The sequence below is a fragment of the Caretta caretta genome, chromosome 6, assembly GCF_965140235.1.
Source record: "Caretta caretta isolate rCarCar2 chromosome 6, rCarCar1.hap1, whole genome shotgun sequence".
Taxonomy (NCBI): Eukaryota; Metazoa; Chordata; order Testudines; family Cheloniidae; genus Caretta; species Caretta caretta.
Window position 1 is genome coordinate 67,296,992 of NC_134211.1, and position 26,089 is coordinate 67,323,080.

The 26,089-nt window shown below is 42.1% G+C and overlaps 1 protein-coding gene across 1 annotated transcript; it reads right to left on the reverse strand.

Moving 5' to 3' along the window:
• Positions 1 to 1,142: 1,142 nt before the first annotated feature.
• Positions 1,143 to 8,714, reverse strand: LOC125638786 (photoreceptor outer segment membrane glycoprotein 2). The gene is made up of 3 exons (XM_048854916.2): positions 8,134 to 8,714; positions 3,588 to 3,834; positions 1,143 to 1,409 (listed from the first exon to the last, which is right to left on the reverse strand). The coding sequence occupies exons 1-3, from the start codon at positions 8,712 to 8,714 to the stop codon at positions 1,143 to 1,145; spliced, it is 1,095 nt and encodes a 364-aa protein (XP_048710873.1).
• Positions 8,715 to 26,089: the final 17,375 nt, after the last annotated feature.

The window sequence follows — 26,089 nt, forward strand, 5'->3', positions numbered from 1 at the left end:
AAGTATGAAGTAAAAATGTTTTATTTGGCCTGTTCTGTATCTTTAGCTACATATTAATCAGCTTAGTATGTGATGTGTACAATATATTGTCATGCTATTGATGAACCTCACACCAACATTCAAAGGACTAGGCTGGTCATCTAGGAAAGTGACAGAATGGGAAAGAGAGTGCCATTCTGTCTTCACTGGGCCCAAATCTCCAATATTTCACCTCCCGAATCTGTAGCAGTTATTTGGACAGAGTAGGGGATTTTTGGGGGGTTGGAGGCAGGAAGAAGGGATTATATCTTATTCTATAATACATCTGTTTATGAGAAGTGCTGTTTGCTTTCTGTTAGTGTGTTTTGTTCGTTGGTACAACTCTAATTTCAACATTTTAATATTCTTAGCATTAAGCTTCCAGTTTATTTCCTGTATAAAATTTCATTGAATGGGATTTCTTCTTGCAACTTCCATTGACTTTTGAAAGACTAAAGTGTGAGAAAGAACAGTCATAGTTGAAGACAGATTTCAGGGTTTTTAAAAAAAAATTATGTAAAATTAACTTGCATTTTCTTACTCTACCATTTCAACTTGATTGCAGTTGGCTAATAAATTTCCTTTGAAGCTCAGTAATATGCTGGGAATTTGTCCAAATTTAGCAGGGTCACTTGGATTTTATTGTAGCAGCACTTTCATTTGATGATAGTTTGTCATTTCTTAAAGAACTTTATAATTCAAATGTAGAAAGACTGAAATAGTAGCTCCTTCATAGGTGTCCATTCTGACTCTCCTCTGCTATATAGTCTTCGCTCTGATTTTCATGTTTTTCAGACCACGTGAGGAATATGTGGGGCAGGGTATGCAGTGAGAGATGGGGAAAAACTCTATTAATCCATGCCATATCATTTTATGCAGTATTAAAAAGCAGGGCTTTCACAAGAGTGAGTAAAGAAGCCAGAAGGACAGGAACTCTGGCGTACAGAAGCTATACCCAGCCCAAGGAGTCTCAGCTTTTGGACTTGCCGCCACCACGCTGTGATTTGTCCAATTACCCAGTTAGTGTTCCCATTTTGTCCCCACCAGTGAAAAATCTGGTAACTTCAGGATTGCAGTTAAGGTATCAAACCATATTTACGTCTTCAGTAAAGCATCTGTCATGTCTAGCTAGCTTTGGGGATGGATTTTGATGGAACATTGTCTGGACCATAGTTTGCAGTTTGAACATCCATATTGGGATCATTCGTCTCTGAGACAGTAGAGATCTGATTGGCTTTGCCAAGGTTCTTAATGATGCTGAAGTTGTATTTGGCAGTTTCTACAAAGCTGTTCTCCAGTAACCAGCCATCTGACTCACACTCTGGATCACCCAATAGGAGAACATTCTTCATTGCCGTTTGCAGGTAACGGACCCCAATAAGTACAGAGATCTGTAAGAAAAGGATAATAGTTAACTATGGAGTGCATATTACAGCCTGAATTCCACTGGTGACAACTGGCTGTGTCCTTTAGACATTAGTGTGATTATTAGTATTGGGTAGAACTGATGAGATCCAGTAATAGATCTAACAAGTCTCCTGAAAGTGTTAGAGAGAATACCACCATAGAGAGTTTTATTAAACCCCTGTACTTTAGTTAGAATTCTCACTACAGCAAAGGATAGGACAGAATTTCTTTTGAGTACTTCAGCCTGAAATGCTACCATTACTTACTGGCACCATTAGGCATGAGGGGTGAAATCCTGGACCAAATGAAGTAAATGCAGTGAGTGGGGCGTGGGCAGTTAGACCTAGTGGTTGCGGCTGAGTCACGCCTAGTGGGAGGCAGGGGAGCAGGGACCTGGAATATAGCAGGAACTAGGAGTGAACAGGAGTCTGGGATAGGAAGACCGGAACCAGGAGCAGGTGGGGAAACAGGAACTGGGATCAGGCAGAAATGCAGGGCTCAGGAGTCAGGTAAGCAGGAGGGGTCCATAGTAGCAGCCAGCCAGGGATTCCTCTAGTTAAGTGGTTCTCAACCAATTTACCATTGTGGGCCTTAGGAGGAAGAGGTGGGGCCTCAGGTGTCTGGTTTCCAGCAATTAAAAAGGTGGTAATCCTAAGATTAGGCTGCAAACAGATTGCAGGTTGAGAACCACTCCTGACAACTTCCTGTTGTTACTTCCTGGTTTATATAGAGTCCCTCAGCCAGTTGGGGGGCTGGATGTTCCCCCTCTCAGGAGCTTTGGGGGCAGGGCCCTCTATCAGCTAATGCTTCACTGGATCTTTCCGTAGTTACTCTTATGAGCCACTGGGAGGCAGTTGTGGACTGGAGACCCATGGGCCTGGGTTTGAGGCCTGTGATTCCTCTCAGTAAATGGTAATTTTGTCAGTCGCATCCATGGAGACCCAGTTTTATTCAATGAGCTTTCATCATTCAGGATTCAGTCATGTACCTACATTTCAATGTAGGAATTGAAAGGAGATAGCCTACAGTGTAGGCTAAAGTCTAATCTTAGGGGAAAAAGCTTCCCACCCCCATAGATCAATGACAACCTGGAGGGTAGTTTTCCTAGTGGATTCCAGAGACTGAATTTTTCAAAGTTTCCAAAGGTACATTGGAATGAGGTGGTGGCTGTTTAAAAGGCAAATGAGTGCTGGTTTGGCAGGAAGAGCAGTACTGATGATTTCTGGCACCTTTAAAATGCATAGTGAAATTTTCAGTGGCAGATCCTTCCCCAGAACATAAATACATATTGCATGAATGTATTTTAGTGAAGATGCAAGAATCTGTCTGATCTGAAAATTGTTTCTGTATAATGTTTTAAAACAAAATGTTTAATGCTTATAGAATAAAGTTACAATCAGAAATATCAAAGTACTGTTAAAGAGGGATGAAAACTGCTTTTTAATCTCTGCCATTGGGCTCCTTTGAATGTGGATCAAAGCTTCAGTCAGTTTTCTCTGCAGCCCACAACAGCATGAATGCATTTTTGCAGATGCAAACAGTTTGTCTACATGGCTATTTTGGTTGCAGATCTGGAGGCTGCAGCTGAACATGTGTTCCATAATGGTATTTTCTAGCTGTATGATAACCCCCAGCAGGGCACTGTGAGATACTGATATTAATCCAAAGTTTGATTCATAGATAAAATTAACAGTTTATTTTAGTCTCCCTCTCTTTCCTCAGATTCCTTCTTAAAATTCACTTTTTCAAGCCATTTTTTCTCTTTTTTTCCCCATCTGTAATACTTACACCTTCCTCACCTAATCTGCTATCCAGTGTCTTGTCCTGTTTGTCTCAGATTGTAAACTCTTCAGGGCAAGGAATGTCTTAATCTGTTTATACATTTACAGTGCTATATACATGATTTCTTGTAGTTATAATTTTCTGGGAGATTTGCTTATCCTTTTATGGACTTTGAGAAAACTGCCTGTACTCAAGAAAGTGTTTCTGGAATTGTATTGGAGACATTAGCTGACCAAGTCACTGGATGATTGCAGATGTGCCTCTTGCACATTACACTCTAGTCATTCCCATTCCTATTTCCAGAGGTCAGGCAGCCTGGAAGTGTTCACCTCCCAGTTCCGATATAGGAATCTCTCACAAACCACCACCTCAATCCTTACCTCAAACAACCAGACGATGAGCACAGTAAGCCCAATTGACCTCATGATACCAGTGTAGTAATCCAGCAGGGCCTGCCTGCATCCCTTCATCCAGATATTGAGCTCCTCCATCAGAAAATCATAATTATAGTGAGCGGTGTTATTTGTAAGCTGGTATTGGATACAAGGCCGTGGTGAATTTGGATTGCAGCAACTGAAGGGCACTCCATCCACCAAGAACTTCCCATCAACATTACTTTTCAGACGGCTGCAACAAGATGGAAAGTAAAGGTATTATAGAGCTGGTAGTAGCAGCAATCGATACATTGGCAATTTCTGCTGCTGTTGTTTAGAAGCTACGTCCTAACTGTGGATAGCTGCAGACCTTTCAAAGGTGGAATAGGGAGAATGAGAATACATTTCCCCAATATGCCAGGCTGTTCAATGTGGAAAGGAAAAATTTCTGCTAAAGTGTTTCCTCAAGTGTAGTATCAGTTCTATGTTAATTATGACCTCTGGTGAGGGGCTGTGTCCTGCATTTGCAGGGAGTGGATTCAATGATGATATGGAGAATCTTTCTAGACACCTGCACTGAGAATATTAAAAAAGCAAAAACTATAATTTGGTTTTCTTGGTGCAATTCTAGTGCAGGACAGAGCATTATAATGCTGTGTTTTGCTAGCATCTCTGCTTCTCTAGTGTTTTTTGTAACACAAAAATGTCTATAAAACGTCAGCCAATACAGGAACAAATGTGAGCCACAGTAACCATGAGAGATTGCTTATTGACTGTTGAACATTGTATCCATCTGACATGGCTGGAATGACATGTATTCCCTGACCATTTACTATACATGAACGTCCCCTCTCTTTATTTTGCTAGTGGTCCTGTTAGAAATACTGAATAAGGATTTCTAACAGGACCACTAGCAAAATAAAGAGAGGGGACGTTCATGTATACAGCTATAAAGTTACTTGTTTAACATCCTGTCAAAATTTTATCCCTCAGTGAGCTACCACCAAATCTCAGGGAGGTTACCTGCTTTATCAGCTACAGGAATAAGGTAAGCATGAACTCCTCTGTCTTGTAGAGTCTCTACCTTAATTTTGCTGCTCTGATTCTCTGAGCTATTCTACTCCTGCTAATGGCAGCAGAATGAATCGGAGATAAAAGAACCTCATCATGCCTGAAAGTGCATAGAGTATAACTAGTGTAAGTGTCAGAACAACAAATTGTCAGGAGAACAGGAAGGTGAACCAAAGAGACACGGAACTGAGGCCAGGAAAGAAACTGTAGTGGAGGGGAAAGGAGAGGGTGGGCAGATCAAATGGGGAAGTAAAAAATTCCTACCTTGGCCTGTAGTTCCCCTTTACTCATGATCCATACTCCCAATGTCCCCCGCCCCAACTCTAAAATGACAGAATAATGGCCCCTGTATGTCAATGACATGACTCCATTAGCTACATGGTGATTGTTAAAACTCACTCATTTTCTGGGGCCCTAAGCATTCTTTTATTCCCAGCCATTTTTTTTTTCATTTCCTTGTTGCTCACTCCAAGTAGCTGTGGTGAGAAGGGTACTCTATTTCTAATATCTGTAACAGAAGGTTCAAAAATCTTATGGGTGTCTCCCCATTGCCATAGTATTTCCCTCAGTGATGGCAAATAGCAAATTCTGACAGTTAATGTTGGAATTTGCTACTGCTGTACCAGTGGCAGAAATGTTATGGGTAAGAAGACTGGGCAACGTGGGGAGATGCTCATTAGAATTTACTACCTTAATTTAGTGTAATCAAATTACAGGGGTTCTTGCAGCAGGCATTTTTATGGTGAACAAAAACAGGTAACCCTGTTTACTTTTACACTCCAAGGATGTGCTTGTAACTAACCAAAGCAATCACATGATCTTGTTGATAGCACCTTTGTCCCCCTTCTACAACTTCCAGCGTTTGTTACCATTTCTTATCCTAGTGTGGTTTAATGTAGATTGGAGGCTCTACAGAGCAGGGACATTGTTTCATTTATCTAAACAGTGCACCATGTGCATTAATGGTGCCGTATAAGCAAATATTTTCTTGATGAGATGTGACACAGAACAGCATTTTTTCTGCAGGACTGACAGGAATGAAAAAGCAATTCATTTTACTTTTATCTCCAAAGGTCAGCTGATATTGTTGGGAGCGTCTATGGAGAGCCGATCTGCTGAGTATAACAGTTATATCACTTTTCAAAGTAGAACCATGCTTTAAAACACCTCTTCAATCAATCTGCCCTCTCTTGTCAATACTTCCCCCACACTCCTTCTCCTACGCAGTTATCCTAAGCCTTATTTTATTTACATGGTAAACAGCTCTGGGCAGGAAAGATGTCTTATCTATGTGTAACACCGTGAGACCCTGGTCATCGGCGGGCAAAATCTAACCTAGGACCTCTGGAGCTTTGTGCATGAGCCTCGACTGTATGAGCTAAAAGCCATATGGCTTGTAGTTAAGGCTACAGAGCAGACTCATTAATCTCTCTCTAAGTGGTCTCGGTGCCACTAGATGGGACAGAATACCACACCCAGGAGGTGTGTGCTTTACATATGCTCTCTGAAGACCTTGGTAAACCTCCAGCACTATGTAAATGCTTAGTAGTAATAACTGCAATTTCAATTTCCAAGCTTTATACAAACTGGATCTTTGGTTTCACATCACCTGGGTTCATGCCCACTGAATCTTGAGTTCAAACATAGCCAAAAACTCACTCCAATCCAATTGAAGTGTATTGTTTTCCTTAGCTTCATGTTGAAATGATCAAAAGTTGTGTGTTTTGAGTAGCTTTGACATCAACCCGCCAATCAGTCCAGACTTGCTCAGATCTTGGGCTGAGGTTTTCCTGAGAGGTTTTCAAATCTTTTGACAAGCCTGGCCCACATTCTGAGCTTGATATGAAAGCTGAAATGAGGCAGGTTTCAATAACATTTGCACAGCCTTGGCTAACCTTTCTTAGTTTTTTCATCAGAGTCCTGCTCTCTCCCCACCAACCATGCGGGTATCTCACAACACATTTTTCTCTTCATGCTGCTTGTGTATTAAAGAAAAACTGCAAATAATGTTGATTTGCTTGATACAGTGAAAAGCATAACTTGTTTATTTCTTTGAAGAGTCATATATAAAATAATTAAATATACATAATAAAGCAGGAAGCAGCCAAAGTAACAGTTTGATGACTTGTAAGAAGACAGGAAGACGAGAAAAGCAGATTTTCCCCTCCGGGTTCTTATGCAGACTTTCTAGATTTCTGGAAAATGAAATGGGGAGGGGAAAAGATAAAACTTCCTGTGTCTAGCTGCAGCTCTGATCTTTCTGTCTTGATACATGTCTTCAAACTTCATTTCCTGTTGGAATTATCATTAATGTGGTTAGCTCTCAGAGGTTACACAGCTACACAAATCTCCTTAGTGAAGATTTTTTAAAACCTTTTCAAGAATTATCACACACTACTTTGTCAGGTGCTTCTTTAACATTCTGATTGTTACTTTTTATGTTATCTAAGAAAGAATTACTGCGGTCTTCTTAGTGCACCACTTCACTCTTCATGATTTTCATGGGAAACTAGCACCAACACATACAACTTTTCTCCTGAGTTTCCCTCCGTCCCCCATCTTTTTATGTAATGTATATGGCGTGTGCAATGTCATTAACTCTCCAGGGTGGAAGCGCAATGAGCCTTGAACTTAGATTTGTGGAGTCGTGTATGTGAAGGAAGAGCTTTCAATTTTTTTAAAATGCAATTAAAGATGACCAGACAATGTGGTGGCAGCACAATCAATGGTTTTCCTTCACTTCCAGAAAACTCACGAGCAGACTGCTCCAGGTAGCTGACTTGCCACCTGACAGAGGGAGTGAACATTTCAGTGCATTGTGTAATATACCAAAAACTTTTTTTTAAAAGGCAACTTTTTAATCATCCACATAGTTAACACATTTTGTTGTTAGAATGATCATTCCAGATTTGACTCTACAGCTCTTATTCAAAGACAGACATCCAGGGGACTTAGGGCTTGTTTCTGCTCCCTTTATAAATCCATCAAAACTCTGTGAGCAAGATAGTGCCCTTAAGTGCTACCACACTAAGCTTATGTTCATCCTTGTTCTTAGGGTGACCATGTGGCCGAAACAAAGTGCTATTACTGTCATTGTCTACTTGGCTGATACCATCAGATGCATTATGCAGACTCTGCATGTGTTATGTTACATCTCTGTGCTGATCTGATCACAGAAGTACTTCCTTTCCTTGAGAGGGACACACCACCAGAATTGATCAATGTGATCTTTGGAAGAATTCTTCTTTCCCTCACTCCCAAAATGTCCTAACCCTAACTACTGGAGTTTGATCTTCAAATGCAGGTGCAACAACCAGCTTTGCCCTGCTTTCCCCACCCTTCAGTGCTTATCCTCGCATATTGCTTGTCTAATATGCCTCTACCTTTTGCTCAATGCAAATTCTTTTTGACTGGGGTTTTTGGGGGTGGGGGTAAGATTTGTTCCTTCTCTAACTTTCTATCATGACCAATGAATACTTACTTCAAAACCTCTTTGGAGGCCATATTCAGATAACGAACAGATATCCACTGAATTTCAAACCAGTCTCTGAAGCCATTGTTTCCACAGCACTGGAAGCCAATTTGTAATAGGTCTATGGTTTTCTTTAAGAAGCACCGTCCAGGGATGTCTGTGTCCTTGTAGAATTTAATAGCATCTCTCAATCCCAGATAAAGAGACTCCTCCAACTCATTCCTCATGGTGTAGCACATGACAGCACCCACCAGGATGCAGAAGGTGAAGCAGAAGGTGCACACAATGTAAGGGAGCATGACTAGCCTCCATCGGGAGAACTTGTTGGTGTCCGAACAGTCATAGCAGATTTTGCCACCAAGGAAGTTGATGATGCAAGCTATGACCCCTACTGAGATGAGCATGTTGGGGACAGAGTTAATCTCCCCTTTTGCCATTACCTCACTGCGCTTCTTGATCTCTATTTTCAGAAAGAGACCCAAGCTGAAGAGAATGACACCAGTTGCTACAGAAACCCAGTTGAGGATCCACAGGATCTGAGCCAATTTGTCTCTCTTAGTTTTTGTGAATTTTACTTTTAGGACAGCCATGGTCAGATCAGCGTTGGAAAAAGAAGCGTAGGTTGGGGAAGCTCATAAGCAGATTAATAGCAAGTATCTAGAGTGACGAAGGCATGCTGTAGAACCCTGTGAAGGAAAGGAAGAAAGATTACTGTCTGTCATTTATTGTATATTTATATAATATGTGCAGGGAACTTCCTATACACTCTGAAGCTCTATTGGAGATCTGCCAGGAGCACCCCACCTCCTGCTTGAATTTCCTCCAGGAAGGTGGAATTTAGAAAGATATAATTCTAGGGAGAGATTGGAAACACTTAAAACAAAAATAAAAAAATAAAAAAGCACTCCAACCAAACAAAAAACACAGTATACCAACAAGGATGGCTTTAAGATTTTCACTATGGGAGAGTGCTCCTTTAATGTAGTGAAAATATTATTTTGTATGCCCAGACCTGGAATACCGTGGTCAGTTCTGGTCACCCTGTCTAAATGAGGATAGAACAGAAACAGAAGGGGTTTAAAGACCAGCAACAAAGATGACTTCAGTGCAGTTACTCAAGGAATGAACTTGCTCTGTTTTGTTAAAATACCATTTACACTGCTGTTTTTCTATGACCAAACTTCTCCAACTTTTTTGAATATCTAAAAATACATTTTATTTGTATAGTGTGAAAAGCTGAATGAATTCCTCATGAAAGATAAACTCCCCTCCCCCACAATTTTTTTAGTAACTTGATCTGACATGAAAACTCTATTTCCACCAGCTGAAAAATACCTGTCACCCCAGAAAGAATAAACAAATTCTCACAAACTAAAAATGAAACCAAATCATCTAAGATGCTCTAGTCTTCTATATGTCTGACTGCCTTTTCTCTGCATTTCAAGGTAATTATTAAAACTGAGTGTTTGGAACAGTGCAGTATATTAGTTGTCTACCATGTCTTCTCACAACCACCACGCTATCCCTTCCCTAGACATTTTTTTAAATGAGTCCCCCTCCTTCCTGTCAAAGCCCTAAAAATCCATCCCAATTTTACTTAACACCCGTGCTATCTTCACAGCCCTTGAGAAGGGCTTCCATCTTTCTGGCAAAAGAAGACTGGAAAAGTCTGTCTTCAGAGGCCACCCATATCTTAGTCACAGAAGTTGCTGTTTTGATCAATGTAAGGAACTCACTAGCTACCTGATACCCTATATTTTGCCTGTACCACTTTCTTAGTTTTTGATATATTATTTCCCTTTCTTTATTAACCTTCATTATCTAATTTAAAGAGGACATACATTGAATTATCTTTTGGATGAAACCTAAAATGAAGGTCCTAATCACTTGTCATCAAATATTCTATTATACTTTCTCCAAGAGCAGCGTTTTTATAACCCCAGTGTCATGGCCAGATTTAAACTAAGGTAATTATGTTCCTCCTATCTCACCTGCCCCTGTAGATTCATTTAGATAAAGAATTAATTTCCCTTCCCAGGCTGTTGTATAGTGGTGGTGGTAAAAAGTTGCAGTGCTCCAGGAGCAGGTTGACTGAAGTGGAGCCTGGATCCTCCATGGATTCAGCACCTCGACCCAAATTCTAGGATCTTTGCCTACTTCCCCCCAGCTCTTTCTTTCTCCTGCCTCCCAGTTCCCTACCTTGTGTAATAATTTTCCTTTTAGTTAGTCCCTTTTCCTCCTCCTCTTTCCTGTCCATCTTGCTGGTTTGCTACTCTTCTGAATGAACTCCTGGTAGTGTGGGAATTGCTTGGAGCTGGACAGGCCCACGGCTGATGGCAGCTTCCTGTTCTCTGGCAGGTGTGGGCCCTCTTCCACAGCTGCTGCCACCTGCTGGGGGTTCCTGGAGGAGTTTCCACACTGATTACAACTGCTACTACTGCTTCAATCTACTGGAGATCCCTTGGTCTTCTCTGTCATGATGCCTCCAGAGCGTTTGAACTCAGTGCTACAAAGCATCAGTATCTAATCCAGTTTAAGGTCTTCCCCTTCAAAGCCCTCAATTTCTTAGGGCCAGAATGTATCTTCCTCTGCGCCTCTCTCATAATATTATTTTCAACAGCTATAACTAAGCTGTTGGTGCCCAGGGACAAAGGTTGCTGGAGAAGAAGACAACGGTTGTGGCTTGGAGCTCTGCTGAAGCAGGTTAAAATCAGCTCCTGTTTTACCTCCTTTAGAGCACAAGACTCAACTGTTTGCAATAGGCTTTCCTTTGCTTAGGTGATGACACTGAACTCTCTCTTTTCCTCCCCTCCTGCAAAACAGTCCCCCCTGAGGCCTGGTCTACAAACAGTTTTTGAACTGATTTAACTAGGGGTGAGATTTTTATACTGATATGGTTAAATTGGTGCAACCCCAAATGTGGATGCGGTTATACAAGTATAAAGATGTTTATCCTAGAATTGATTAATCCCATAGATTTATAGGAATACGATATGCTGGTGCAAAAGCTTTTATGCAGATATAACTGCATCCACGTAAGGGGCTTGTATTGCTTTAACTATACCAGTTTGAAACCAATACAGTTACAGAAGTACAAAAAACACATGTAGGAAAGCCCTAAGAAACTGACAACCCACAGAACTAGAATGCCATAGAGTAGAGAATATAGATGTGTCCTGAAGCTTAAGACATGTATTTAGTACCTAGACACCATTGCGATTGATGCATTATAAATACTTATGTACCAGTTAAAAAAAATAATGAAACAAACTAATTGATGATACTCAGTTGACTTCAGTTGCACATGTGAGAAGAGAGCAGTTCTGTTTGCACATCCATGGAGTGGGTTGCTTTGTTTGTATTTGGATGTGGGTGGGTGTCCTTATGATCCTGAATACTAGCGTGATGCCTTAATGTGTGTGAGATCAAATTAATTCCTGGTGCAACTCTATTAAGTTACACTAAGGATGAATTTGGTCCCAGGATTACGCATCTCTGTAATTTTCCTAAAAAGTTAAGGGCTTGATTTTTCAAGGTGCTGAGACCTGCAACTCCCTTTGACTTCAAATGGAGTCGTACCTGCTCAGCATCTCTGAAATTCAGGTCCTAATTTTAATACTCATGAAAGGTGGCAGATTTTCACAGGCCTGGAGATTAAAGCAGTTTGTCCACAAAACAGCTATCCAAGGAGAAGCAGAAGAGCATGCTTCCCTCACACCATTCTCCAACAATGTGCCTCAACACTGTTCTGACGGGATCATCTCTACAGGTGAATGGATAGTTTAGCTTCTGTATAAGCTGAGTACTGGGCCTGTCTGCTGAGCCTGATGACCATATCTTTGACTGTTTCACCAATTAAGCTGTTCATGACCTGAACTTAAATAGCTGTATGCAGCTGTTGCAAATGGGTTTATCTCCCAGTGATACTCAGATCTTGCAAACACAACGTCAGAGGGAATCTGTTTTAAAATCTCTTCACTGCTGACCTGCAGTGCACATTCAGGGGCCAGGCTATTTTAATGCATTGCATTAGTTTCTATGAAATGTGAGGAGGCACTTACATCAGCCCACACAAGCGCCTCTTTGCTGGCGGTATGTAGTGTATGTCTGCAGCACTGGATAGACAACTTAAAAAATTTTCTTTAACATCTGAGCAAAATGTGCAATCTAAACTTCAAAATTTGTATTCTACCTTTCCCTTCGCCTTCATCCACTTGAGTTGAGATGCATGGGTCAAGGTGAAATAATTGAACCAAAGTAAGTGTGTGTATTATACTTCACCAGCCATAGATGAACTCTGGCTGAAATTCACTGCGGTGCAGGACCACTACTAGAGGCCCTGTGTAATGGGGTGACTTTAATCTTATGTAGCTACTGACACATCACTTAATTTCCTGTTTTTTCATCCCTTGAGGTTGTTAATAATAATACAATGAAATTTTCATATTAAGGAGTGACTCCACTGAGCAATTCCCCTCCCCCCCAAGTAACTGTCTCCCTATAAACTATCCCCAATGTTTCTATTTGATTTTAGTTGAAGGGTTCAATTCACTGTATATTTCCACTTGCATCTGCCAGTGAAACCCATGCTGCAGACTCCCAGCAACAGAATGTCTGCCTGGACTGAGGGCTCCAGTGTGAGCTATACTACTCCGGGAAAGAAGGGGAAAGACCCCACGGAAGAGTGCAGTGGGCTGTATGTGACTGCCCCTCTTCTCCACAAGTGTTGTAAAATCTGTGGGGTTTCACCACAGATCTTGTGGCTATTCCTGGGTGTGTGGAGGCTCTGGCTTCACCTACTCTGGAATTGGGGGACAACCCTCCCATCCATACCTGATGGACTGATCTGCAGGAAACTTCAAACTGAAAGTCAGAGTTTCCTTGACCCTTTGTGGGTATTTCCCATATAGGAACAATTTGTTCCTATGCTAGTCATTTATTAAATTCCTTAGGGGATTAAACTTTTAAACCAGGTGATGCTTTCCTAGCATTCCTCTCCTCTGTAATAATTTGTGTAAACATATATTTTATTGTTATACCTCCACTAACAGTTCAATTAAGTGGTGTATGCAGGCATCTAGCTCAAAATGGAATACAGCATTAATAGTGCCCCATGGCAGCCTTTTTTAATGCATCACAGTGAAAGACTCATTCTCCAGCATACAAATTTAAGTGCAATTATGGTGTAAAAAATGAATGCAAAAATTATATTGTCTTACAATTCACCATCAGTTCCTATGCGTTTTCAAGTTACATATGCAAATTTTACTACTATAAATCAGCTTTTATTCCTTTTAGCTGTGCAGAGCCCACACAACTGTCTGTCTAGATGATGGAAATACACATCACTGCTGATTCCCTTCCAAAATTATAGATGTGTAGACAAAGATTTATTTTTCTCTCTGTTATGGGAGAGCATTCTGAGTTCTGTTAACTGAAAAAGAGTTCTCTTCCAACAGCTGAAACTCAATAAGCATGGAATCCCCATGATACCATTGTCACACTTCCCCTATTTTGACTAAAACTGCCTTTAAAAATGGGGCCCTCTGCAGTGCATTACACCTTCATTTCAGGATGTCCACTATATACTACTTGTGCTATGTCAAACTACAGTTGCCTGTCACAGGACAGGCACTAATTGTTTAGTTTTAATTTATTTATGGAATGGAAATCAACATAGGAAACTTGCCTCAAAGTTATGTTACAAACTAGCTATGTCTTATCTCACAAGCTTCACTAAAACCTGCCTCTGTAGTCACACGTGTCTTCTTATTTATCGTTACAACTGTTGCAAAGGAAACCACTAACCTGTTTCAGACCATTGAAGACCATCTCAAAACTGGCACCTTCCTGATAAGGGTAACCGGTTATAGGGGGTCACTGGACCATGCATCCTGAGGAAGAGTCAGCCACCAATATCCAAGCATCTAAAATCTCTACACAGCACTTACCAAGGGAGAGGGGGAAAGACTTAAACTCTCCTGCCCATACTAATCCCTGTTGCATTCCTAATCATGGCTAAGAGATTTATTGCAGGGTTCTTATGCCACCAGGTTAAATCCTGCAAAACAGGCCACTTAACCAAACGTAATCTGAGATCTCTGTGACATACTGTACTTAACGGCAGCTTCTTTTATCAGCGACCTATAGGCCTGGGGCAGGAAGCAATTAATATTGCCTCTTCACATAGAGTACCCTGATTCATTTACCATCTCATGAACCACTTCTACACACACATTCTCTCTCTCTCTCTCTCTCTCTCTCTCTCTCTTGAATATAAATATGCCCCAAAGCTAAAAGGCTAGAGTAATGAAAGTCTCAGCTCTTTCTAGAGTGGAAAGTCAGCTCAGGTCTTCTTCATTTATGTGAATTATGTTACTTACCCACAGTTCCACGTGTGGTATTTTGTTGCTTTAGTTGGAATTTGTCTGAGTATATAAAAATTGTTACTGTAACTGTAAACATGAAGGGCATAGGAATTGTACAGGACATACCCTGAGGTGAATGGGTCATGCTGACTGTACAAGTAATGGATTCTGGTTTGGGAATTGTATTCAGATTCAAGAGAAATATGATAAAGGGTTTTGTCCCAGAGATAGGGAGCAGCATACTAGATAGCAGGGACCCTGTCTAAGGATCCTGTTTTGTTCTGGGTTCTCCACGTGGATCTTTTGAACCCTGCATGGAGTGATTCAGTGAGATTGTACCAGATGCAACCATGGTGAGCTTTCAGCGCTGGTGGCAAAGAACTAACTTCACAGCAAGGCTTGACCAGATTGGTGGAGATGACGCAGAGCTGACTTTACAGTGAAGCCTGACTGGACTAGAGGCAGTGAGAGCACCAGATCAGAGGTCACAGAAGTAGACCATAGCTGCATGTTAGAGTGGGACCTGCAGACTTCTCTGGGCTGGAATGAACCAGTAGAGAAGACAGATTCCCATGACTCCTCCTTGACTACCACCAAGTCTATTTGGACCCATGGGCGGAGATTACTATTGTGGTAAAGAGTTCTGGAGTAACACAAGCCAGACAATTAATACTTGAAACTCTGGGGTTGATCACATATACTCCTGATATGCTGACTGCATTTCCCTCCTATTCTTATATGTAAGTATATATATATGATTGTTTTTATTTTATTTTATTTTTTCCCCAAACAAGAGGTATTTATAGTTCCATATCCCTGAGGGCTTCAGTTGTGAATGGGGAAGAACCACCTAGAAAGGTGACCAGGGAGTTTACCCAGAGGCAGAAATAGGAGTTCAGCTGTGGGTTGGGACTTGAAGCCATTGTTTTATTTATTTTAGAAAAGGATCCCTGGGCAGTTAAACCTGGCCTTTGTTTCTCCCATTGACACTTGGCAAAAGGGTTACACAGATAATTTCCATACAAAACGTTTCTCTCACTTAAAGATAAGCTTGTTCAAGTGTGTTTCTGCACAGAGCTAACATTAACAGCCAGGAACCATAAGTTAACACAAAAGTTACATCCAACACTATACAAATCTCCCAGCATTCACCTACTGCTATCATGGCATTCATCACACCAATGCACTAAGACCATCTGTAAAATATTCAATTCAAAAGTATTCTCACCCTCAGTGCATTCATCAAAGAACTACAATGCACAACATGGAAACTGAAGCACAGAAAGGTTGAGGACAAAAATGTTAAATTATCCACTAATTTTGGGTGCTTGCCCCCTAGACCCCATCTTTTAAAGGTGCTGCGAATCTGCAGCTCCTATTTATTTTGATTTGCGTTGCAGGTGCTCAGCACCTCTGATAAATGAAGATGGCTTGATTAAGTGCATAAGTATGGAATTAGGTGCCTAACTTCAGGCACCTAGGCTTGAAAATTTTGTCCTTTGACTTTATAGCACCATGTGCATCTATGTTATGTCCGTTTGTATTAGTAATATAGAATCATAGAATATCAGGGTTGGAAGGGACCTCAGGAGGTCATCTAGTCCAACCCCCTGCTCAAAGCAGGACCAATCCCCAATTAAATCATCCCAGCCAGGGCTTTGTCAAGCCTGACCTTAAAAACTTCTAAGGAAGGAGATTCTACCACCTCCCTAGGTAACACATTCCAGTGTTTCACCACCCTCTTAGTGAAAAAGTTTTTCCTAATATCCAACCTAAACCTCCCCGACTGCAACTTGAGACCATTACTCCTTGTCCTGTCATCTTCTACCACTGAGAATAGTCTAGATCCATCCTCTTTGGATCCACCTTTCAGGTAGTTAAAAGCAGCTATCAAATCTCCCCTCATTCTTCTCTTCCGTAGACTAAACAATCCCAGTTCCCTCAGCCTCTCCTCATAAGTCATGTGTTCCAGACCCCTAATCATTTTTGTTGCCCTTTGCTGGACTCTCTCCAATTTTTCCAGATCCTTCTTGTAGTGTGGGGCCCAAAACTGGACACAGTACTCCAGATGAGGCCTCACCAATGTCGAATAGAGGGGAACGATCACGTCCCTCTATCTGCTGGCTATGCCCCTACTTATAAATCCCAAAATGCCATTGGCCTTCTTGGCAACAAGGGCACACTGTTGACTCATATCCAGCTTCTCGTCCACTGTCACCCCTAGGTCCTTTTCTACAGAACTGCTGCCTAGCCATTCGGTCCCTAGTCTGTAGCGGTGCATTGGATTCTTCCGTCCTAAGTGCGGGACCCTGCACTTATCCTTGTTGAACCTCATCAGATATCTTTTGGCCCAATCCTCCAATTTGCCTAGGTCCCTCTGTATCCTATCCCTACCTGCCACCATATCTACCGCTCCTCCTAGTTTAGTATCATCCGCAAATTAACTGAGAGTGCAATCCACACTATCCTCCAGATCATTTATGAAGATATTGAACAAAACCGGCCCCAGGACCGACCCTTGGGGCACTCCACTTGATACCAGCTGCCATCTAGGCATGGAGCCATTGATCACTACCCATTGAGCCAGACAATGTAGCCAACTTTCTACCCACTTTATAGTGCATTCATCCAGCCCAGATTTCTTTAACTTGCTGACAAGAATACTGTGCAAAAAGAAAAGGAGTACTTGTGGCACCTTAGAGACTAACCAATTTATTTGAGCATGAGCTTTCGTGAGCTACAGCTCACTTCATCGGATGCGAAGTGAGCTGTAGCTCACGAAAGCTCATGCTCAAATAAATTGGTTAGTCTCTAAGGTGCCACAAGTACTCCTTTTCTTTTTGCGAATACAGACTAACACGGCTGTTACTCTGAAACCTGTCAAAAAGAATACTGTGGGAGACCGTGTCAAAAGCTTTGCTAAAGTCAAGAAACAATGCATCCACTGCTTTCCCTTCATCCACAGAACCAGTAATCTCATCATAGAAGGTGATTAGATTAGTCAGGCATGACCTTCCCTTGGTGAATTCATGCTGACTGTTCCTGATCACTTTCCTCTCGTGCAAGTGCTTCAGGATTGATTCCTTGAGGACCTGCTCCATGATTTTTCCGGGGACTGAGGTGAGGCTGACTGGACTGTAGTTCCCAGGATCCTCCTCCTTCCCTTTTTTAAAGATGGGCACTACATTAGCCTTTTTCCAGTCATCTGGGACTTCCCCCGATCGCCATGAGTTTTCAAAGATAATGGCCAATGGCTCTGCAATCACATCCGCCAACTCCTTTAGCACTCTCGGATGCAACGCATCCGGCCCCATGGACTTGTGCATGTCCAGCTTTTCTAAATAGTCCCTAACCACTTCTTTCTCCACAGAGGGCTGGCCACCTACTCCCCATGCTGTGATGCCCAGTGCAGCAGTCTGGGAGCTGACCTTGTTCGTGAAGACAGAGGCAAAAAAAGCATTGAGTACATTAGCTTTTTCCACATCCTCTGTCACTAGGTTGCCTCCCTCATTCATTAAGGGGCCCACACTTTCCTTGGCTTTCTTCTTGTTGCCAACATACCTGAAGAAACCCTTCTTGTTACTCTTAACATCTCTTGCTAGCTGCAGCTCCAGGTGCGATTTGGCCCTCCTGATTTCATTCCTACATGCCCGAGCAACATTGTTATACTCTTCCCTGGTCATTTGTCCACTCTTCCACTTCTTGTAAGCTTCTTTTTTATGTTTAAGATCCGCAAGGATTTCACTGTTAAGCCAAGCTGGTCGCCTGCCATATTTACTATTCTTTCGACACATCGGGATGGTTTGTCCCTGAAACCTCAATAGGGATTCTTTGAAATACAGCCAGCTCTCCTGGACTCCTTTCCCCCTCATGTTATTCCCCCAGGGGATCCTACCCATCAGTTCCCTGAGGGAGTCGAAGTCTGCTTTTCTGAAGTCCAGGTTCCGTATTCTGCTGCTTACCTTTCTTCCCTGTATCAGGATCCTGAACTCGACCAACTCATGGTCACTGCTTCCCAGATTCCCATCCACTTTTGCTTCCCCTACTAATTCTTCCTGGTTTGTGAGCAGCAGTTCAAGAAAAGCTCTCCCCCTAGTTGGCTCCTCCAGCACTTGCACCAGGAAATTGTCCCCTACATTTTCCAAAAACTTCCTGGATTGTCTGTGCACCGCTGTAGTGCTCTCCCAGCAGATATCAGGATGATTAAAGTCGCCCATGAGAACCAGGGCGTGCGATCAAGTAGCTTCTGCGAGTTGCCGGAAGAAAGCCTCATCCACCTCATCCCCCTGGTCCGGTGGTCTATAGCAGACTCCCACCACTACATCACTCTTGTTGCTCACACTTCTAAACTTAATCCAGAGACACTCAGGTTTTTCTGCAGAGTAGAGAGCTGAAGCCGAGGTTATCTGTAGTTAGAGCAAGGAATTGATCCTGGGTTCTATTATGGCTCTGCAACTGTCCAACTATGTGATGCTGGGCAAGTTACTTAGGCCCAAATTTTCAAAAATGGCCTCTAATTTTGGGATGCACCTATTTATACACCATGGGCCTGACTTTTATAAATACTGAGTACCCACAACTCCAGTTGCAGTTGATAAGAGCTGGAGATGTTCATCTTCTCTGAAAATCAGCCCCTATGTTCTCAGGGTAGACACTCAAAATTTGGAGCACACAAAATTGTGGAATTTAAATATACCTTTCCTGCACTTCTGTAAAATGATACATCCCTGTCCTACAAGGGGAAATCATGTTGTTCTAGCTCTCCCATCCTACTACTGCCGCCTTACTGCTCACTGTATCCAAAGTGTCTTAGACTGGAAAAGTTGTTCCCTGATTATTTCTTTTCTGGAACTTACCTCTTCCTAGCTAACCCCTACCCTATTAGGGTTGCCAGCCCTCCAGGATTGTCCTGGAGTCTCCAGGAATTAAAGATTAATCTTTAATTAAAGTTTATGAAATCTCCAAGAATTCGTCCAACCAAAGTTGGCAGCCCTATACCTTATGCCACTCAGTTAAGGTGATGTCCTCTGCAGAGTCAATTTATATAGTTAATGTGGTAGAGTAAGATATTGTTAAGAAGTTTGATAACTGTATTAATAAGAATGTAGGGTTTCCAGAATGCTTTGGAAGTGCTCATTTGAAGTAAGGAGCATGGCCAAGATCTAGAGCCTTTCAAACAAGTCTGAGATTAGTCTAGTGTTTGCTGGAAAGAGTCATAATCCAAATGTGTCAGAAAGGGAGAGCGGTCAGCCCCAGAAAGCAAATAATCAAATAATAAATTTTGTATCCGGTTAGGAGAGAGTCAAAGTTCTAAATTGTTATTGTTTTTAAAACATCCTTCACTTCCTAGGATCTCAATGTACTCTACAAACATTAATGAATTATGTTTCTCGTACCCCTGTGAGAAAGTTAAGTAGTTCTTCAGTTTTACAGATAGAGTAACTTGAGGCACAGAGAGGCTAACTGATTTGCCCTATGTCACATGGATAGAGCTTGGTATAGATCCTTAAAGTCCTGACTCCCAGTTCCCTGCACTAGTCATTAGAGGTTTCCTCAGAGATGGGAGATCATTGTTAGGTTCTACTGTAATGTAAAAGAAACAGACTTATCAGAATCAAGGCCTCATTGTACATAGTCACAGTGCCTGAAAAACTTGCATAAATAATGCTGTCAATGCCAGCATTAATTTACTCAGGAAAATATTCATGTTTCTTGGAGGATGATGCCAAAGAGAGAGATTCTTTTCCACTTTCATTCCTTCCCAGTACAGCCAAGATAATATTTTAACCAATTTTTATGCTAAAAATTTACACTATCCCCATCCAAAATATCTGCAGAGCCCAGCTACAATAGGAGTGGATTTTCCATGCCTTTCACTGTCTTCAGGGTGAATATCTAGGGATGATATGGTCTCAAATGCCTTGTACTAACAGACAAAGGTATCTTCCCTGTTGCTTTGAAATGTAAACCTGGTGCTTGTCTGCACTGAAGGAGAGGGTCCAGCTGGTGGCAGTGTTGGTGCATGTGGACTGTACTATAGGAAGACTGCATTTGCTAGTTACGGACAATAGAGTAGAATCCACCCAAGTGCATCCTCAAGGAAGCACTAATTCAAGAAATAACATAAATCCAACCTTGCTGCTGTTAGAGGCCAAGGATATTGGTTTTTTACTCCCTGGTTTCATAGCTAGTGAAGGGTTAAAGCTACAAAGTGAAGATCCAAAGCAGGGAGCATTCAGATCTAGGATTTGGGTTCAGGAGGAAACCTGATTATACCTAGGCTTGGCAGAATTTAATTTTTTAAAATATAGCTTTGACAGATATTAATGTTTATTTTAAAGATATTTTTAATTTTTAATCAATTTAAATTTTCACAGTTGTGCAAAATTATGGGTTTAAGCATTTTTTCCCAATATTTATCAATTTAAATTTTCACAGTTGTGGGAATTTATGGGGGAGGGTCAGATAGTGGAGGTCAGACAATAATTATTTAGTGACCGTAGGTGTTAAGATTAAAAAAGTTAAAGCTTCATAACCATTAAAACACAAATTGTCAACATTGCATGTTAAAATATACAAAGTAAATATTCTTAAATCAAACTCTAAGTTCTCAAGCACATATTTCTTACCTGACTGATCTGTAAATTTTGATTATGATCAATGGAAAACATTGTTTTTTGTGTGTATGGTGAAATGGATATTTACCAATTAAAAAGCTAATCCTTCCAAGCCTAATACCTGTTGCAGTTTAGTGACATGCTTGCTGGGAGTATCTGTATGCCAAGTACATAATATGCTAGAATAGCACTTTGGGACCGAGCCGGAGTAGTTGTTTGTGTATGTCTACCATCTACTGCCTGGAGGCCTGGATAGAGGATAAGGGTAGAACTGCTACTGAATGCTAATAGCGATAGCTCTGCTGATAGAACAGTTGCTTTGGGATCTGAGTGAAAAATATTTTTCATTTTTCAACCAAGTTAACAAATATTTAATACATTACTTAGCTGCTAAGCACTGATACAGACGTGTAGTGACAAGTGGGTTGTGTATGTATTCACCCCATTAGCTACATGCATGTGAAAATGGTTTATGCTGCAAAAATACACAATAAATCTGTTTCCAGAAGTGAGTATTTTACTATTACATTTTGATAGCTTTCTTTTTCTTTAATTTCATGTGAATTTTAGTGACTTGTGAAAGGTGCAAGAATGACTGACCTGGAGCCTGAAAGAGCAGGTAAAATACAAGTAGGTGCCATGCAACCTTTCTCCAACATGCCTCAGCCTCATGGGAGAAGAATCTATAGGAAAAGATTCTTTTGCGTGGGGGGGAAGATGGGGAAGGAAAGAGTTAGGACTTCATGGTCCATTCATTCCTTGGCTTTTTTGCTTAGATTGTCAACAAAAGTGTGCGTGCTAATTATGGTGATGGTATTTTGATGAGGACACATGTCCACTAAGAACTATTCTTAGGCCATCAAACTTTGCTAAAGTTTTCCAAGGAAATGCAGAGAGAGAGAGGAAAACAGAGGTAATGTTAAAAATCAAAGGTAAGGAGTGTAGGGATGGTGGAAATTTTAAAAGAGAACCTAATTTATGTGCTAGAATGCTGCAAGACAGATTGCAAACAAGATCAATTATAACTTATTTATATCACAGTAGTGCTGAGGGGCTCAAATCATGATCGAGGCCCCCCAAGTACTGTACAGATTGAGTAAGAGACAATCTTCCCCAAAGACCTTAAAGTCTAAACAGAGGAGACGGACAAAAGGAGGGAGAAAGGAAGTCATTATTGTCCCCAGTTTATAAATGGGGAATTGAAGCTTGCACCGGAAGTTTGTGTCAGAGCTGAGAATTGAAACCATATTTTAGATTTGTTAGCAGGTTAAAACTTACAGGTCAGGTCTGGTTCTCTTCTATGGCAGTTGCCCGCTCCTGTGGCACTGGACCCAACCATGCCAAGTAATAGCCTTGCTCTTTGCCCTCATGTCTCATGTTCTACGGTCAAGAAAACATCACAGGCCAATAATCAAGAAGCCTGTTTTAAATGGAATTGTAACCTCATTCTCAGGGCTCTCAGGAAGTCTCCTTTTAAATAACCAAGGCAAGTTCCTTATGTTACTTTTCCTTTTAAGGTTACCTTCCTCAATGTTACACCTCAAAGGTTAGTCATTTAGGAGCCCTATACTATCAAGGAACTGTTTTTCCCCTGACAAAGTTATCCTCGGAACCTCTCCTGAATTTCTTCTCAAGGTCAATTCACCCTTCCACATTAATCAAGACATTTTTCTTTGGTCGTTTTGTCACAAACCTTCTCCTAAGGTTGTTCATCACTCCTTAAACATCATGTGAATCATAAAATATTACCCAGATAGGGCATCCTGTTTTAGAAAATCTGAGGCAGTCTTCTGTAGCTGTATCCTTCAAAAACAAAGTCACATGGTCCCAAGGAGAAGCCAAGTATCCATAAATTTCCTCTGAAAGAGATCTATGTGCCCTTGCCAGTTTAATGGCAACCTTAGGGGCAGAGAGAAATGTGTCATCTTATGAGGAGCTGTGACTTGGGTACCTCTCCATATTTCTGTTTAAACTACATAAAGCAGATACACTATATTCAGCTAGTGCTTCCTTTGATCACTGGATTTTGCAGGATGTCCATCCTGTAAAATTTTCTCTTCTGTTCCTCACTTAAAGCATACCTCCTGCCTCCTTACTTTTTTAAAACGACCTGCTACTTCCAACAAATTATAAGACTAGCAGATGTTCATTTGCTGGGTAGTGAGATTATTTTATCTTAATTCTAAATTTGTCTTCGCTTGGGAATTAACATGCATCAATCCTGTGCATTTCTGCCTTATTCCTGATAATTTCTCTTTTGTTTCTCCTTGCTTTACATTTTGTCTCTGAGGCTGTGCTTGCCTCTTACGGGGCCAGTGATTGAGCAGAAACATATTCAAATAAATTTGTCTTGTGATTTGCATATGGGGGTATATCTAAGCCCAGCAGTTACAAGATTGATAGATGATCTATCCAAAACCAAGAGATATTGGGACATAAGACACAATTATTTCACTCAAATAATTACTGCTGAGATATGGGTTCCCCTTTGAAACTATCCACCCACAGAGTCGTAAACAAACTTGAAGATCTTCTGAATCCTAATCAAATAAAAAATAGTAGCTAGCTTGGCAAAGAGAAATTCCATTAAAACTACTTTCCCCTGCCCTGAAGTACATGAATACCATGATGAGAGCAGCCCTCACAGTTGAGAAGCGAGTGGCAATAGCCCTGTGGAAGCTTGCAACGCCAGACAGCTACTGGTCAGTTGGGAATCAATTTGGAGTGGGCAAAACTACTGTGGGGGCTGCTGTGATGCAAGTAGCCCACGCAATCAAAGATCTGCTGATATCAAGGGTAGTGACCCTGGGAAATGTGCAGGTCCTAGTGGATGGCTTTGCTGCAATGGGATTCCCTAACTGTGATGGAGCCATAGATGGAACCCATATCCCTATCTTGGCACCGGAGCACCAAGCCGGCGAGTACATAAACCACAAGGGGTACTTTTCAATAGTGCTGCAAGCTCTGGTGGATCACAAGGGACGTTTCACCAGCATCAACGTGGGATAGCCGGGAAAGGTACATGACGCTCGCATCTTCAGGAACTCTGGTCTGTTTCAAAAGCTGCAGGAAGGGACTTTATTCCCAGACCAGAAAATAACTGTTGGGGACATTGAAATGCCTATATGTATCCTTGGGGACCCTGCCTACCTCTTAATGCCATGGCTCATGAAGCCGTACACAGGCACCCTGGACAGTAGTCAGGAGCTGTTCAACTACAGGCTGAGCAAGTGCAGAATGGTGGTAGAATGTGCATTTGGACGTTTAAAGGCGCGCTGGCGCAGTTTACTGACTTGCTTAGACCTCAGTGAAACCAATATTCCCACTGTTATTACTGCTTGCTGTGCACTCCACAATATCTGTGAGAGTAAGGGGGAGATGTTTATGGCGGGGTGGGAGGTTGAGGCAAATCGCCTGGCTGCTGGTTATGCGCTGCCAGACACCAGGGCGGTTAGAAGAGCACAGGAGGGTGCGGTACACATCAGAGAAGCTTTGAAAACCAGTTTCATGACTGGCCAGGCTACGGTGTGAAAGTTCTTTGTTTCTCCTTGATGAAATCCCCTGCCCCTTGGTTCACTCTACTTCCCTGTAAGCTAACCACCCTCCCCTCCTCCCTTCGATCACTGCTTGCAGAGGCAATAAAGTCATTGTTGCTTCACATTCATGCATTCTTTATTCATTCATCACACAAATAGGGGGATGACTACCAAGGTAGTCCAGGAGGGGTGGTGGAGGAGGGAAGGAAAATGCCACACAGCACTTTAAAAGCTTACAACTTTAAAATTTATTGAATGCCAGCCTTCTGTTTTTTTGGGCAATCCTCTGTGGTGGAGCGGCTGGTTGGCCGGAGGCCCCCCCACTGCGTTCTTGGGCGTCTGGGTGTGAAGGCTATGGAACTTGGGGAGGAGGGCGGTTGGTTACGCAGGGGCTGTAGTGGCAGTCTGTGCTCCAGCTGCCTTTGCTGCAGCTCAACCATACACTGGAGCATACTGGTTTGATCCTCCAGCAGCCTCAGCATTGAATCCTGCTTCCTCTCATCACGCTGCCACCACATTTGAGCTTCAGCCCTCTCTTCAGCCCGCCACTTACTCTCTTCAGCCCGCCACCTCTCCTCCCGGTCATTTTGTGCTTTCCTGCACTCTGACATTATTTGCCTACACGCATTCGTCTGTGCTCTGTCAGTGTGGGAGGACAGCATGAGCTCAGAGAACATTTCATCACAAGTGCATTTTTTTTTCTTTCTAATCTTCACTAGCCTCTGCGAAGGAGAAGATCCTGTGATCATTGAAACACATGCAGCTGGTGGAGAAAAAAAAGGGACAGCGGTATTTAAAAAGACACATTTCATAAAACAGTGGCTACACTCTTTCAGGGTAAACCTTGCTCTTAACATTACATACATAGCACATGTGCTTTCGTTACAAGGTCACATTTTGCCTCCCCCCACTGCGTGGCTACCCCCTCAACCTTCCCCCCTCCCCGTGGCTAACAGCAGGGAACATTTCTGTTCAGCCACAGGCAAACAGCCCAGCAGGAACGGGCACCTCTGAGTGTCCCCTGAAGAAAAGCGCCCTATTTCAACCAGGTGATCATGAATGATATCTCACTGTCCTGAGGATAACACAGAGAGATAAAGAACGGATGTTGTTTGAACGCCAGCAAACATACACTGCAATGCTTTGTTGTACAATGATTCCCGAGTACGTGTTACTGGCCTGGAGTGGTAAAGTGTCCTACCATGGAGGACGCAATAAGGCTGCCCTCCCCAGAAACCTTTTGCAAAGGCTTTGGGAGTACATCCAGGAGAGCCGCGAATGCCAGGGCAAATTAATCCTTTCACATGCTTGCTTTTAAACCATGTATAGTATTTTAAAAGGTACACTCACCGGAGGTCCCTTCTCTGCCTGCCGGGTCCAGGAGGCAGCCTTGGGTGGGTTCAGGGGGTACTGGCTCCAGGTCCAGGGTGAGAAACAGTTCCTG

Bases quoted from the DNA above. Each gene is read 5' to 3' on its own strand.
- LOC125638786 (XM_048854916.2), bottom strand. From the start codon at position 8,714: ATGGCTGTCCTAAAAGTAAAATTCACAAAAACTAAGAGAGACAAATTG. The intron at 3,835-8,133 runs GTAAGTATTCAT...ATCTTGTTGCAG, and splicing joins GCCTCCAAAGAGGTTTTGAA to CCGTCTGAAAAGTAATGTTG. The intron at 1,410-3,587 runs GTAAGGATTGAG...CTTTTCTTACAG, and splicing joins TCATCGTCTGGTTGTTTGAG to ATCTCTGTACTTATTGGGGT.